The 17,129-nt window shown below is 43.9% G+C and overlaps 1 protein-coding gene across 7 annotated transcripts in view; it reads right to left on the bottom strand.

Moving 5' to 3' along the window:
* Window positions 1-17,129, bottom strand: part of CNOT10 (CCR4-NOT transcription complex subunit 10) — a 46,141-nt gene that overhangs the window by 11,222 nt on the left and 17,790 nt on the right. For 2 of the 7 annotated variants that reach the window (XM_080974737.1, XM_080974736.1), the window contains exons 1-11: window positions 13,629-13,853; window positions 9,965-10,059; window positions 9,330-9,491; window positions 8,823-8,973; window positions 8,208-8,350; window positions 7,692-7,778; window positions 6,863-6,946; window positions 5,801-5,918; window positions 5,265-5,414; window positions 4,184-4,386; window positions 927-1,048 (exon numbers count right to left, since the gene is read on the bottom strand). In XM_080974737.1, coding sequence (XP_080830863.1) covers window positions 927-1,048; window positions 4,184-4,386; window positions 5,265-5,414; window positions 5,801-5,918; window positions 6,863-6,946; window positions 7,692-7,778; window positions 8,208-8,350; window positions 8,823-8,973; window positions 9,330-9,491; window positions 9,965-10,059; window positions 13,629-13,650 — 1,337 coding nt within the window. In that variant the 5' untranslated portion in view covers window positions 13,651-13,853. The other 5 variants (XM_080974734.1, XM_080974733.1, XM_080974735.1 and 2 more) reach the window with 4 other exon arrangements.

The raw sequence follows: 17,129 nt of genomic DNA, 5'->3' as shown, positions 1-17,129 counted from the left end.
ATATAGGCAAGGATTATGAGTCAGGAAGTCAAAATCTTCTTCTTAATCTACAGCATCTTGGGTTTACATGAAATACTGTATTCCTGTTTTAAGTTGTTTCTGAATAAACTATATTATAAAGAAATAAACACAATTATGTCTTAGAGAAGTTTCAAGAATCCTGTGTAAATAAACTCCCAGATGATTTAAAGTCAAGAAAAAAAGCATCAAGCTCGTTTTTTGAAGGTTTACAGTACAGTACAGGTGTACAGGATTATTACCACTAAATTTAAGATGGTCCCTTAAATCCCATAACCTAGCAAAGTAGTAATTTTGCTTTTTTTGCGCCCTTGGAGAACAAAGCTATACAAATTGTGCTAAAGTGTTTACTAAACCCATCTGACTAGATTCCCCGTCCAGGTTCCACTTCATGCCACATAGCCAATTATAAAGAAGTGTGTTCCGTAAGCAAGAGGAACTCAAATTTGAGGCATAGCGCACAGCATTTGCACACTACAGCAAACCATAGTTCATGGTTTCCCATGAGCATACAGATTGCTCCTGCTTCACCCATGCTGCACAAGTGGAAGCAACAAAACACAATAGTGTTCAATCACAGCCCCCAGTTTGGACAAAACACAGGGATTGCTGTTTGTTGCTCTCACTCACCCTACAGGAGCAAAGTGGGAGGGACCTGCGTATTCATGGGAAATCATTAACTGCGGTTTACTGTGACATGCAAAGAGGGCCAGCCAACATAACTTTTCTCATACACAAAGCAGCCTTGTAAACGTTGCAATGCAAAGCATTTCCATTCACATGATTGGCTGAAAATTAATACTTAAAGAAATAAAAGAATAGCACCAAGAAAGGGCACTTTGGAAATGTTTTCAGCCAACCAGCAACTTCCCTTTCAGATAACAGCAATGTAAAATTGCACAACTTACTTATAAACAATGTTCTGTACAGACTGGGATGCCAATACTATTTTACGATGATATCCTTGACCTACAATGGACTGTACAATGCCCTTTTTGCTTGGAAGTCCTTTTGTTTCTTGTTCTGAACTCTAGGGAACAAACATTTAAGGCATCAAGAGGAATATTTATTAGATAAAGGCTGGCATTTTCTCTAGCTGCTGCTATTCAGTATTCTGTTCCTTCTTTCCATAGCATCTTTATACTCTGCATTATATTCCCATTTTTCTAGGCACAATAGCAATTTCAATTGTACTTATTACAAGCCAGTTTACATGCAGACTACACCCACAAAAAAGATTGCCAATACTAAGGTCAGACCTCAACTCAGGAATTCATTGCAGGAATCTACGCAGGCATTAAAAGCAATCAGTCCCAAACCAATTTAACATGGTCCCAGGAAGAGCAAACAATGTCCTTTCCTGCCTGGAAATCTAAGTCTCTTTTTAAAGAAAAAGATAAAAGCCCATAAAACTCTTGTTTGCACTTGCACCACCAGCCTGATTCAACTCAAGGTGTTAAGTTGTACTCCTATATCGCCATCATTCTACCAGGCTCTTTTGAGCATGCTGAATGGTTTCCATTGTGTTATTAGAAAATATTTGTTTTTAACGGGTCTGAAACACTATATTAACTTAAGTGGAAATATGATATACACCAGCTAGCCACTTTTCTCAACATATATTTGGGGTCCCACCTTAATCAGGGTCCAACAGTCTTGATCTCCACCTTCTCCATGAGCCGGCCATGGGAGGGAGCCTGTGATTTGTTTTAGCTCTATGCTTGCTGAATGAAAGCAGGCAGCCAACAGAAACCAGAGCAGAAAAAAACAACAGCACACCGCTATTACGCTCACAAGCTTTAAGCTGGAGGATATGGCAAAGGCCCTCCTGCTTCTCCCTGACCTCATGCTACATTTCAGAGATGAAGCATGAATAACACTCCATCTCTCAAAACCAAAAGTGTTAACCCCCCGTTCTTAATTATTATTTGCTACTGTATGATGGTAGTACTGCTGTTGTGAACCAATTTAGGTCAGGCTGCAACTCAGTAGATGGTCTCTGCCCACTTTCAGAAAGCCAACTCTGCAGACACAGAATCTAAACCTGAATAATACAAAGATTATTCCAGGATTGATTGCTAGCTCACCGACCAAATTCAACCACTCTTATTTAAACACCCACCTAATTGGGCATTAACACCAACATCCTTTTTCGACATCACGTTAAACTACGTTTCAGTGTTGTGGGCTCGTCAACTTTCCACTTCCCTCTCTTCCACCACTGCTGCAATATTAAATGCTTACACTTCTGCATTTAAACTAAGTTTCGGAAACTGAAACTAGGTTAAACTATGGTTTGTTCAAACACACCAAACCTTAGCCCATGATCCTTGCATATTAGCAAACCATCATTCCCATAGTTCGGATATAAAGAGTAACTGGTCAGCTTAAAAGTGGAAGCTTATAATCTCTTCATGGGTATGCAAGGGGAAGAGAGAACCATGTGATACTAAACTTTGCTGCTGCTCATGGATGTAATGGTAAGCAATTGTCCAGAATTATGTCCAAACCAAGCCTAGCATACCATACAGCACAACACAGAAGCTGTTTCTAAAATCAGAAACTGAAATATGCAGATGATGCAAATCAACCAAAGAGGCTCACAAGGAACAAAATGGAAGTGCAGTTGTTTTCCTATACAGTGGTGCCTAGCAAGACGAAATTAATTCGTTCCGCAAGTTTTTTCTTCTTGCGAGTTTTTCGTCTTGCGATGCACAGTTTCCCATAGGAATGCATTGAAAATCAATTAATGCGTTCCTAGGGAAACCGCTTGCCAGGCTGGCGGTGCGGAGAAGGGCTTTTCTCCCCACCGCAAGCCTTCAGGACAGGTACGGGAACAGAGGGGAAGGCGCGCAGCGCTTTCCCTCTGTTCCCGGGGCTTGCGTGGGAGGAGGGTTTTTCCTCCCCACCGCCAACATTCAGAACAGCATTCTGAATGTTGGCGGTGGGAAGGAAAACCCTCCTCCCACCCCAAGTCTTCAGGAAAGCCATCCGATGCCGGGCGGCGGGAGAAGGTGTCCCCCCCCCCCGCCCGGCATCGGAGCTTCGTTCCGATGCCGGGCGGCGGGAGGAGGCGTCCCCCCCCCGCCCGGCATCGGAGCTTTGTTCCGATGCCGGGCGGCGGGAGGAGGCATTCCCCCCCCCCGCCCGGCATCGGAGCTTCGTTCCGATGCTGGGCGGGGGGGAGGAGGCGTTCCCCCCCCGCCCGGCATCGGAGCTTCGTTCCGATGCCGGGCGGGGGGGGGAGGAAGCGTTCCCCCCCCCCGCCCGGCATCGGAGCTTCGTTCCGATGCCGGGCGGGGGGGAGGAGGCGTTCCCCCCCCGCCCGGCATCGGAGCTTCGTTCCGATGCCGGGCGGGGGGAGGAGGCGTTTCCCCCCCCCGCCCGGCATCGGAGCTTCGTTCCGATGCCGGGCGGGGGGGGGAGGCGTTCCCCCCCCGCCCGGCATCGGAGCTTCGTTCCGATGCCGGGCGGCGGGAGGAGGCGTTTCCCCCCCCCCGCCCGGCATCGGAGCTTCGTTCCGATGCCGGGCGGGGGGGGAGGAGGCGTTCCCCCCCCGCCCGGCATCGGAGCTTCGTTCCGATGCCGGGCGGCGGGAGGAGGCGTTCCCCCCCCCCCCGCATCGGAGCTTCGTTCCGATGCCGGGGGGGGGGGAGGAAGTGTTCCCCCTCCCCCCGCCCGGCATCGGAGCTTCGTTCCGATGCCGGGCGGGGGGAGGAGGTCCGAGGACAGTGGGGAAGACGCGCTGCGCTTCCCCGCTGTCCCGGAGATTTCCCTATGGGCTTTCGTCTTGCGAAGCAAGCCCATAGGGAAATTCGTTTTGCGAAGCGCCTCCAAAACGGAAAACCCTTTCGTCTAGCGGGTTTTCCGTCTTGCGAGGCGTTCGTCTTGCGGGGTACCACTGTAATCAAAAATGGCTCCTTTCAACAACCTGAAGAAAATGGTGATAACTCTCTTTAATAGTTTCCCAGAGTATTTAAAGACCTGGCTCCTCACTAGGATTTTCAGGTTGTTCCACAAAGATACTGAAGCAGCTGACAATACTGTGGACGTAACAAAGGACTGCAGGGTTAAAAAAATATTAAACTCCCAGAACTGCATTTTTGTATGTATGTGCTATTAAACTATTTCTGATTAGAAAAAAAAATTGTAGGATTCATCTTACTCCTTTATTGGCAGCTATACAGCATTCGGCTATCCTCAGCCAGAGACGAGGGTTCGAATGATAAACTTGGACGGCTTCTATCAGGCATTCAAAAGCAGCTAGCGGTCTCCCAATATGCAAGAGCTGAATGCCACAGTTATACAGCAACTCATAACGCTTGTTAGTTAACAAGGTGCACATTGGTCGTCCTGAGAACTTTTTACCTGTGAAAAAGAATCAGATAACATTAAGTGCAAAAAGGACACTGCTGGAAAAGGAATAGGTTAATTAACCTGTATCCAAAGACAAGTCACGCTGGAGCTAACCAAAACTAGAATTAATATAATCACTGCTTTACCGCGGCCACTAACCTCTTCATGACATAGATAATCATATTTTAACGAGTGACTTGCACTTGGATGCACAAATTACTTTATAGCGAAAGTAGGGATCTGAATCCTGTCACTTAAGACCAAGTCAAATTCTCCCCCCTCCCAAAAAACCCCTCTTTTTTATTTGAGTTGAGGCTGCACTAATGTGGTCAATTCTTCATGCCATGACAATTTTCCAATTCAAGGAACCCAATATATCTTGTGCACTCTATACATACTAGCTTTGCATCTCTCAAAGTTATTCACTTATGGTAAGCAGGATTGCTGGAGGGAGAACTTTAGATAAGGGCTCAAAATGTTAGGGAGCAGCTTGCATGTGCAACAGTAGCATGACCACCAGAGATATGAGAGAGGTGAGGCCAATGAGTGCAACCTCCCACTTTCCTCATGCAGTTCTTGTAAGGAGTCTATCTGGTACTTAAAATACATATAAAGTCTGGCTAACTCCTTTATAAATTTAGGTGATGCACTAAATTGATTACTATTTAAACATTTGGAAGAGCTGAGGCTCTGCTTTTTGCATTATGTGGTCTAGCTGGAAAAATAGGTTGGAAAATACAATTCTACATATTAAGAAGTCACATATTAAGTAGTTTTTCGATACTGAAGTATTTCAATTGTGGGAGGGAGCCATTTCATGCTTATATTATAGGCCCATAAAAATACAATTTGCCAATGCTGCAGCGTGTTTTATTACTAGTCGACCTTACCTGTGTCGGAGCCACCTGTTCCAAGCTGTGCACAGGCGTTGTCATTCTCCTGCAAGGCCTTTTTGAAATAGAAAATTCCCAAGTTGTGTTTCCCCATAGCAAAATGGATGCACCCAAGGTTATTCCAGAACATGCACCGTAAGCATTCACCTAAGAAAAAAATAAATAAATGAAATTCTGGATTTTGATTTTTTTTTTTTAAGGCCCACAGGGACTGCCACCGCTGCTCATTTTGCTCGCCAATGCCCTCATTTCCTCATAGCACCTTTGTATCCTTCTAGTCCTGCTTTATTGAAACCTCTGCTGTTGTTCAAAACTGCCATTTTAAAACCCGCACTCTCTTTTGCTCCCCTCCTATGAGTTTATGCAAATTTTCCAATGGGGGCTGTGTGATGACAGCCTTGCATTTTTATGTATATAGGAAGAAATCTACTAGAGATACTCCTGTCCACACAAGCATTTTACACCAATTCAAGGAAAGGGAATTATAATGTGAAATGAAGCCCCGTTTTTGCAAACATATAAGTTTAAGGTACCTGTTTTCATAAATCCCGGATGTTCTGCGATGTTTGAGCTGTTCAGCAGCTTTACTGCTTTCCGATAATTGCCTCTTAAATACTCAAAATTGCTTTTCAGAAAGAGAGAAGGAGCAGACTGTAAAGAGAACAATATCCATGGTTACTCGTACTTTGAAGGGAGAAATTTAGTGTGGCTGGATACTCCAGTTATCTACATGAGAGAAACAGTATGCTCAGAAGTGACTGCACATCCATCAGCCAGAAAGCCATCACTTACCAGTCCAAGCAGGACTTGCAGTGTGGCCTGAAGGACTGCTGACATAAGCAGGGGGTCATAAAACTGAGAGGCTGCTTAAGAGAAATAGCTACAACAGAGAAACTTACTCCAAAGGAATTCAGAAGTGCAGGGAAGTGAAGCTGGAAGCAAGAGCAGCCAGTGGGGAGAGACAGCTGCAAGGTCATGTCCCCCAAGCAGCACCACTATGGGTGCAAGGCAGGGAGGCTGCAAGGGAAGGGGGACCAGCTGAGCCAATCAGGTGCTCTCATTGGTTTACTCATACCACCCAACCTTGTTGTTGCTCTGCCCTGCTAAGCAGCAGTGACAATGGCACCAGGAGACCAGTCCTGTATTGGTGCCCCGACCCCTTCTTGGCTGGTAGTAATGGAAGAACTGGGACGGAAGGTATTTGGGGCACTGACCTCTTTGAAGAAATGTGATTGGGGGGGGGGCTTTTAGAACTCTTATTCTGCTGCTAAAACCCAACCGAGTACAAGTTCAAATCTTTAAATGAAACATTAGAATCTACAAAATCAATCATCACCTATAAAGCTACGGTATCTTAAACTGCCAAGTCCTATCACAGATGTATAAACTAGATGAATAGTTATATCATTAACAATCCAGAATCAGGTTGGGACTCTAGAAGTCCCAACTATGTCATTTTCTCAAATCCTAAAAGAGAATCTTTATTTTCAATGTCTCCCTTCCACATTACAATCTGTCCATCAAATGCTATGATGAATGAATGATTCTTTAAAAATACAAACATGTGACTTAAACCAACAGTTATGGTTACTTACATTTCCAGCGGTGTTCATAACGGACTTTATCTCCCTCTTGCATGCTTTCAGAGACTTCATCTGAATATAGGCTCGCACCTTATACTGTTAATGAATAAGTGATCTCATGAAACTGAAATAAAACTACGACTGCTACTCAGAAATTAATTATTGTATTTGGGGAACAATATACAGTGACATGCCATGATACACAATTTGCTGAACAAAGGTTAAAACATGTTTATGTTCAAAATTGAATATTTGAAGATAAATTGAAGCCTTAACACAGTTGAGGAATTGTGTACTAAACTAAATTGCTAATTAAAATAGCCCACCAACATTGTTTAAGGGTCATCAGAAAATCCATACTACACTTTAGTATATTTCATTAGTAAAGGATATACAAAGCAAAAGGTTAGAACTGTATTATATGCTTGCAAAATAGGCGTAACGATTTGAAATACTGAAACTAAAGACTAATTCACACATCTAAGTGGCTGCCTATTTTGTCCACGTAATAATACCTTCTGGGTACATAATTATGCCGAGAAACTTGCTGTGAACTGACCCGCACATGGATATTGATAACGAAGGACAGCAACTATTTCCACAATCAGAGTGACTAGATTGAGCACAATGTTTGCCAGAAAAAAATAGTTGCTGTGAGCTGTATCTAACACAGGCCAGTACACAACAAAGCTACTCTTACAGTTATATACATTGGAGTGACTGTGGAATGGAAATAATTACACATATGTCCTAGCCTTGGGTCACTTGAAAAATGCAAAACAGCATGTAGTACCTTCTAAAGTGTCATATAGAATAAAAAAAGCCCTATATTTAGTCTTACCTGATGAATTTTAGACTTAGCAGCTTCTGTCAGGGTTCCACTTTCAGCTTTGTGATTGGAAGTTTCCTTACTAGTGTTATTACCTGTCTGATCACAAATTGAGAGATGAAACAATTGTCAGATTTTAAAGCAGATGATTGTGGGTGTTACATGACACATAGTTCATAATTCCTGAAGCATCTCATGAAGGAGTAGCCCTCCAACCCAAATCAACCTAATGAAGGCATTGCCACAAAAACAGTCACAGAGAAAAGCCTATGAGATGGCAGCTGTGACTCTCAAAAGCAACACCTGTGTGAAAATAAAACAAAACACAAATTGTTAAGAGGCCACCAGAAAACAGTTTGGCTACAATAAAGGATTCCTATGCTGTTAAAAATAAGTTTACTTATTAATGTGAACATTTCCAAATCCGAACTATATGAAATTCCACTATCGTTTCAAAAGGCCAATTAAGGTTTAGCTGGACAAGCATTCTTAAATTACTACATTTCCTCTATATTCTCCTAGACCTACCTCATTTTTCCCATTTTTGTTGTTGCCACCTTGTAAAATCATTTTTTCCAATACAGCAAGCAGATGCAAGGCTTTTTCAGCTTGGCAAGTCAGCAGGTATAAGTCTACAAGCAGGAAGCACACTGCCTGGGCAAATCTCTCCTCTAGAAGACAAAATAACAAACATTTAGTCCTCTCCTTGATCGTGTTCGCTAAAACTAGTTCAAGGATACTAAACCTGTCCCAAATGCAGGTGATTTTCACATTTACAGTAAGGATTACTTATGAAAACCAACCACCACAATACTTTTCTGATTTAAATACTGACTTTGTTAATGCTTTCAGTTTAAAGCTAGTCATACAAGTGCACATAATTAGACAGCAGCTTCTGCAAACTTCTGAAGTTGTGCATATGAAGAGGTATCTGAACACAGGCAGCTACATATTTGCTCCTGTGATTATACTATTGTTATATGCATAAGAGAAAAATATGTTCAATTGGTTTTGAACTATTTTCTTGACTAGGTATGTAATTTTAAATATAATGAATACAAATTAGCTTTCTCAAGCAAAAGTTGCATGAAATCTGAGATAGGGGAGACTAGGAACAGGCGCCTTTTACCTCTGTCAACTTACCAAAAGGTTCTATGAATTGATAAAGCTTCTCTCCAACTATTATTGCTTCAGTATACTGCCGAAGATGGTACAAAATAACAGCTTGATTGTAGTAAAGCATGCTGTTTTCAACATCATCTAATCCATCCATTTCCTCAACAGCTGAATGAACCTGGGGGATAAAAACACAGCCCTTTTTTTTACCCACTCCTCCATTTATGACCAAATAAAAAAAACTACTGTTAAATCAGTATGTGCTACAGACTGGTCTACGTGAAAATGTAACTTGCTATTGCCATTTCCCAAAGCACCCCAGAGTGTACCAAATACAAGATGATAGTTTACTTACAAACAGAAATAAGAACAGAAAGAACTTCCTGCAGTACCTACTCTGGTCTTCAAGATTCCATTGCCTTTTGGAAATGACTTTTTGCAGGATTATGGAAGGACGAGAAATATCTGTGCAAATCACAAGGAACCCTTTACAAAAAAGAGGGCGGAAACAACAAACAAGCAAGCAAGCAATACCTGGTTTTTCAGCTGATTAAGTGTTTGTTTCAAGTTGTCAGTTGTCGTCTGATTACTTTTACAGAACTCTGCTACTGCCATGTTCAAAACTATTTTGTAATCATCCTTGTTAATTTCTTGCAAGCAGCTAAGGTGTTGTAGACAAGCTTCATAGTTGCCAGCCTGCAAGGATCACAGTTGAAAAGGCAATGTTTAAATAGACACATTTTAAAAATCAAAACCCAACTTAGAATTCCAAAACACTGCTTCTAATTTACAGAGGAGAACAGGCAGATGTCACATTTTCCAATCTGGAACAAGTCATGTGTGCAATCCCTCCGCCCGTCTCCTTTTCCTACCTCAGTGGGAAATATTTGCCTAGCTAGCAGCCTGAACTATGCAGAAACCAAAATATTAAAAGGATTGCTAGAGTGGAAAGATCTATCAAATTTCCCCTGCAAAAACGTCAGACTAAAGGCTGGAGGTATTCTATACCTTTTGGGATGTCTGAATTTATTCTTTACAAGAAGCAGTGCCTATGATGTGAAATAAGCTGCTCCTCAAAATCATACTAGCTCCACACTTTGCTTCCAAAAACTATCTATCACACTACATGTGTATGACATACATATTTGCTATCTCAAGAATTGCCTTACCATGAATGCTTGCAGAGCACTGTTTGAGAGCTCCTTCTCTTGATCAGTAATCCCAGATGATGTCCCTGCTGCTTCATGTTTTTCTGCTCCCTGATCTGCAACACAAGTGTTTCAAACAACAGCTAACTCCAAGCATAGTTTCAAACCATTCTAAGCAAAGCTTAAATCATATTGTGTTCATGCTCGTGCTCCAAGCATATTTTTTCTGAGAGAATACTGAATTCTGTAATTTTGAATCCTTGCTTTTAAAGGTTCAGGTATATGTCATTAAGAACAGCAGGTTGAAATAAATAAGTCAATGAGAAACTTAAGTATGTGGGTAAACAGTGCGGCTTGCTTGGCACCTTACAGAAGGGTTTGGTGGAATGTAGATCAGATTTGCTGGGAGATGTATGGGTGATTTGCAGTTAAGATGAGAAGCATATCGAACTCCCAACACATCAACAGCCGAAACAACGAAAAAGCTATTTGCAATAGACTGCTGAAAATGAAAACTTAGAAATACACTCCTAGTTTTCCCTAAGTGAAAGCACTTGTCAGCTTGGTTCTGGTAGGGATCACAAATTTCTGGAGTAAGCATATGCAAAGATCTAGTTACAGGTAGGTAGCCGTGTTGGTCTGCTGTAGTCGAAACAAAATAAAAAAAATCCTTCCAGTACTACCTTAGAGACCAACTAGGTTTGTTACTGTATTCTGAAGAAGTGTGCATACACATGAAAGCTCATACCAATAACAAACTTAGTTGGTCTCTAAGGTGCTACTGGAAGGAATTTTATTATTTTGTTACGACATGTGCAAAGAGGAACCCTGTTCCTTAATTCCTAGCACACATGCATACACCTGAGCCTGTATTTTGCAAAAGACTCGAGTTCGTGGACCTCAGAGTTCTAATAAAAAGTGAAGTCTGACATTTCTTCCCTTACAAAGTCCACAAGAAAATCCAAGTTCACCTTTACAGCGTTTTTGCCCAGTTTAGGTTGAACTCTGATGAAAAAGGCCATTCTGGCTTCTATTACACATTCCTTGGTTACAACCAGATTAGATTACTTCAATGTGTTCTATTTGGGGCTGCCTTTGAAGTGTTCTGACACTTCCAACTGATGGAAAGCATATTAGCAATTTTATTTTATTTTTGTATACTGATATTATACCAGCTTCATTAGCTTCAAATACAAAACCCTGGTTTTGGCCTTTACAGACCTAAAAGTTTTAGGATGTGAATATCTAAGGGATCACCTCCTCCCAAATCCTAGTTGGGACCTACTTGCATACTTAAGTCTTCAGCTGAGGCTCTCCTCTGTGTTACCACATTGCATATCAAATAGTGGTGTAACAGTGCTTCTATCCAGGCTTTAAGAAAACTTGTCTAGATTCCTCTTATGCCAGCCTGTAGGTGCCAGATCAATATGTTATTGTTTTGAAAGTTGTTTGAACTGTGTGGTCACAGAGAACTCTTCTCTCTATTATAGATCATTGAAACAGCTGCTTCTGTAGATTGGTCAGTCCCATTCCAACTGCAGCTCGTATCTTTCACCTGCAGGAAAAAAAGCTTGAATCCCAAGCCTCTTCTTACTATATTGTACCTTTTTGTGGATCTTTTGGTGATGAAACCTGGGGTATAAATAAAATACAGTATTTGATTGCCCATGTTGATGCCATTTCACTGGTTTTGATGCCATTTCACTGGTTTCCCAGAGGCTGTTTTGCTATTACAGTGGTGCCCCGCAAGACGAATGCCTCGCAAGACGAAAAACCCGCTAGACGAAAGGGTTTTCCGTTTTTCGATGCGCTTCGCAGGACAAATTTCCCTATGGGCTTGCTTCGCAAGACGAAAATGTCTTGCGAGTCTTGAGATTTTTTCGCTCCCCCCCTTTTTCTAAGCCGCTAAGCCTTTAATAGCCGCTAAACTGCTAATAGCGCTAATCCGCTAATCGGGTTGCTTCGCAAGACGAAAAAACCGCTAGACGAAGAGACTCGCGGAACGGATTAATTTCGTCTTGCGAGGCAGCACTGTAGTAGTTTTTTAAAAAAATAAATGATTGTTTTATTATAGCACAATAGCTCTGGAAGATGGCACCTGCCAGAATACCCTGTTCCCTATTACATCTTGTCACTACCTCAACCGAGTCCTCAAACTGGGTCTAGGGACTGACCTCACTGCACTGTCAGAGGATTCTCAGGCACGTTTATCAGTTCAGATAGAGAGCTGACTAGCCACAAGAGAAACAGCACTGGAGCCCAGGCTAATTCATTGTGTTCCTTACATTATGCCCCCCAAGGTACAAGAGTGCTGCACTGCACAGAGGATGTACAGGGAAACTCCCAGGGCATGTTTTGTTTTGATTTGATTGAATGCCCGCATGCTGCTTTTCCAGCAACACTGAGCTCAAAGCAGCTCATAATAATTAAAAATGAGCAAATGAGATTTCTACCAATACAATATATACAAAACACAAGAGCATATGAAGCGAAAAACAAACCAACCATAATTCGATATGCAATGCAGTTCAAAACAAACATGTTTTATACACACACACATACATATATATATGTACAGTGGTACCTCGGGTTAAGTACTTAATTCGTTCCGGAGGTCCATTCTTAACCTGAAACTGTTCTTAACCTGGAGCACCACTTTAGCTAATGGGGCCTCCCGCTGCTGCCGCGCCGCCAGAGCCCGATTTCTGTTCTCATCCTGAAGCAAAGTTCTTAACCCGAGGTAATATTTCTAGGTTAACGGAGTCTGTAACCTGAAGCGTATGGAACCCAAGGTACCACTGTATCAGAAATAGCTGCTGACCACCAGCTGACACAACTTCTCTGGGAAGGGGCAGCAGCATAGCCCCCGGCAGCAGGTTCTTTTGGAGTATGGGCCTGAGAAGCCCTTTTAGTTGCCCCCTGAACATCCATAGTGGAAGAAAAGCAGAATATAAATGCAATCAAGCGCACCTGCCAGCACCCTCTCACAAGGAGCTCTTTCATTTATTTCTGTTTTATTTACTACGTTTACATACCACCTTTACCCTCCAAGGACCTCAAGGTGGTGCGCACGGTGCCCCTCCTCTCCGTTTCATCCTTTCAACAACCCGGCGAGGTAGGCTAGGCCTCCAGCCTCACCCCAGAGAGCTTTGTGGCCGAGTGAGGCATTTGTCCTCCCAAGGCTGTACTCTAACCATTAGGCCACACAGCAGGGACCCTCTGTAACAGTACAGAACCACAGAGGGTCGCCTAGTCCAACCCCCCCAACCCCCCGCAATGCAGGAACCTCAACTGTCAGGTTGGGCCCCCTCATGTTTTAGTTGTTGTTTACTCCCCTTGTGGGCTGGGGAAGAGGAGGCGGGATAAAACCCGCAACTTGAGCCTCTTCCCCAGGCGGCAGCGACCACTAGGCGAAGCTGCCCCTCGCATCCCCGCTCCTGAGAAGGCGACGCCTCACCCCGTCCGCCGGCCCTACATTCCAGAACCGCGCGGAGGTACACACAGCACCCCTCCCGCCCCATCCAATGAGGGCAGAGGAACCGCGGCTGAAAGGGGAATCATTCCGCCACGACCACGCAAAGGAGGTTATTCTCCCTCCCCCCCCCTCCGCCTGAGGAAGAACAAGTAGCCCCGCAAACAACCGAGGCAGCCCCGAAGAGGCAGCCCGCGCCTGCTTTGTCCTCACCTCCGCCTTTGTCCGCTGCCATGGATGCTGCTCAAGACTCGCGCGCGGCTTATTAAAAGGCGGGGAAGGAAAAAGACGCCGTCTTTTCTCTCTCTCTCTCTCTCTCTCTCTCTCTCTCTCTCCACCCCCGCAGTCTCAGGTGGACTCGACCGCCTCCTGCGACAGCACCGCCGGGCTAGAAGAAGAGGAGCGGAGGGGAGGGGGGGGGCGAGTCTATTTTATACTCCCCACCTCAGGTTCCGCCGAGCAGCGCTCGCTCTCTTCCTCTCCGCTTCCGGGTGAGGCGGAGGGGGCCTTTCTAGGCCAGTGGCGTCTTCTCGTTTGCCGCGGCTTGGTGGCGTCACGCACGCACGCCTGCGACGTCTCCTGGCGGGCAGGAGCATAAGAGGGTGGGGCCATGGGGAGGGAGGAGGAGGAGGAGGGGCGGTGACTCATCTGGTTGTGGGCGCGCAAGAGTCAATATGGCGGCCGTGTCCAGGAAATTCGAGCCAGAGTTTAGCCCTACCTCCTGACTCTCTTTTGCTCTAAATTACTCCATCAGTGGCGCAGTGGGTCACAACCAGGAGGTTGGTGCTGGTTCGAGTCCACCCCTGGCCAGCTGTGGGCAGGATTCCTGCATGGCAAGGGGATGGACTAGATGACTCTTGGGGTCCCTCCCAATTCTATGGGACGCATTGGCAGGCCCGAGTTTCCGTGAAAAGCACTCACTCTCCTCCTGTAACAATCTCACAATCGTAGCCTGACTTCTTCACGCCTGGGCTAGGGTTGCCGCCCGTTAGGGACCCTCTCCAAATGCATGTGTTTGAAAGGGTATTTAAGCTCTGGGTAGACAGATTTACAAATTTCATTTGTATGTGCACGTGCGTAGCAAGTCCAGAGGGGCCACCCTGTTAGGCTGCAATAGATCCCTTATGGATTGCTTTGAAGTCACTTCAGAACCGGATTAAAAAAAAATTCCACCAACTGCCCCACCCTGCCCTGTATCTTGCCAGAATAATGGTGGCAAGTGACAACCCTACCTGGGACACAAGAGGACAAGTGAGACCAAGCACATCCAGTGAAGCCCAGTGATGCTGAGTTTTAGTAATCACAGCATCCTTTTCTAAATGCTCACAGACTGTTGAATTTTCTGTTCTAGGATCTTTCTGGTAGGTATCGATGCCAAGCTCACCAGTCAGTAGTCACCCAAGTCTTTCTCCCCCCCCCCCCTTTTGAAGATGGGGACATTGTGTCTGCCTCCAGTCTGCAGGGACCTCACCTGTTCAGGAATTATTAAAGATTATAGACAGGCTCTGAGATTACATCCGCAAGCTCCTTTAGTGTACCCTTGGGTGCAGCTCATCAGACCTTGGGAGATCTGAATTCATTTAAAGTAGTTAGGTGTTCCCTTACTACCTCTTTTCCTATCTTGGGCTGCAACTCCCAATTTACATAATTTATTATGTTATCACCAGATTGGGCGTTGCTTTCCTTTTGGGTGAAGAAAGAGGCAAAGTGGGTGTTGAGCAATTCTATCCAATAGCATTTCTCTATCTTCTCCATGCAGACGATTTGCTTTTTCTTCCTCTTGCTTCGAACATAGCCAAAGAAACATTATTTTTAACCTCTCTAGCAAGCCTGAGCTCATTCTGAGCTTTAGTCCACCTCACATTCACCCTGCAACTGTTGGCTACTCGGGTATATTCCTCCTCTGTGATTTCCCCTTCCATTTCTTATACACACCCTTCTTACATCTCATCTCATCTTTAAGCTCCTTATGCAGCCACACCGGTTTATTTAGATGCCTCCCACTATTAGTATTAGTCCTGACCCCAAACAGAGCATATAGCTTTTAAGGTAGGGTTGAGCCCCAGCAGCAAGATGGTCTCAGTGTGTGTTGTCTGTACACACTAAAACTGTGTACAGTGTAACTGCAAAAACAGCTGTACTTGTGGTTAAATCTGCATCTGAACTGACACTTTACTTCTAGGATACATTACCAGAGACCCCAAACTCAAAATCTTAACTGAAATGATTCAGTCAGTTTTTTGATACACAGTGCTTTATTCAGATAATATTATCTTCATGGCTTACAAAACCATGAATAAATTACAGTGGTACCTTGGGTTACATACGCTTCAGGTTACAGACTCCGCTAATCTATAAATATTACCTTGGGTTAAGAACTTTGATTCAGGATGAGAACAGAAATCGTGCTCTGGCGACGCGGCAGCAGCAGGAGGCTCCATTTGCTAAAGTGGAGCTTCAGGTTAAGAACAGTTTCAGGTTAAGAACGGACCTCCGGAACGAATTAAGTACGTAAGCAAAGGTACCACTGTATTGAACTGCGCATTTGCAACGTTTTATTAAAGACTATTGCCACTAGGTGGCATTGTGCTGCAGCTTAATGCACTGCAACAACCCTTTTTAATGTTAACATCGGTATGAATTTGAATGCTATCTGAATGTTATCTGAACGTCATTTGTAGCCAATGGCATTTATCTGCTTGTCTTAAAAGACATACATGGGTAGGTGCAAAAAAAACCCAACCCAACCCCCTGTGTCCAATGGTGTCTATAAAATTGAACAGGATAACTGGCATCTAGGCTGCTGCAGAGTTGAAATCCCACACCATGTGACTGCTGAGAAATCCTGCATGTGTAGACACAGAATTCACTTCCAATATAGAAACCATGCCGCCGAAACAAAAGTGGGAGCATAACATGTTTTGGCAATCCAACACTGGAAGTGTGTCAAAGGTCTTTTCGTGAAGAACCACTTATACAACAGGGTTCCAGTAGCTCATCTTTCTTCCCACTCCCAGATGGATCAATCATAGTCCATGTTTATGTAGGTCCACCCATGTGAACAGTAATGTATATGGGGGGAGGGGAAATATGTTCCACCAAACACGGTCTGTAATGCAATGCTAGTTATTGGTTCCTAGTTCCATACGGAACACACAGGTGCATAACCAGCATGGTAGTAAAGTGACTGTCACTCCTCTGCTTACCACCTTATCCTTCCTCTCACTTTCTCATAGCGCCTCTCCCATCTAAACCATACATTTAACACACATGGCTTCCCCCAAATAATAATTGGAACCGTGATTTGTTAAGGGTGCTGGGAACTGTAACTTTGAAAGGAGTAAAGTATCATTCCCAGGATTCATTAGGAACAGCCAAATGCTTTAAATGGATGGTGTGTGCATGTGAGCTGAGCCTCTGTTTTATATGTACTGTATATCCCGAAAATGTAAGATCTACCCCTCACATATTTATTCCAATACTTTTTTTGTCAAGGTGCATGCTTCGGACTGCGAAATAACTAACATACCATTTAAACTGTAACAACCAACTGTCGGAAAATAAGGAACAACAATTTGACTTTTGGATTAGAGGATATAAAGTTACTACAATCCCCCTAGAGGGGTTTCGGGACATTACAAGTGGTCGTACGTGGAAAATCACTCTGGGATTTGCACAGGACTTATCTTCTGGGAAAGCTGCAAAACTGTAACA

The sequence above is a fragment of the Podarcis pityusensis genome (assembly GCF_964106645.2).
Source record: "Podarcis pityusensis genome assembly, chromosome: 12".
Classification (NCBI taxonomy): Eukaryota; Metazoa; Chordata; class Lepidosauria; order Squamata; family Lacertidae; genus Podarcis; species Podarcis pityusensis.
Note: the sequence above shows the minus strand (reverse complement) of the source record. Positions and strands in the feature narration are given on the sequence as shown.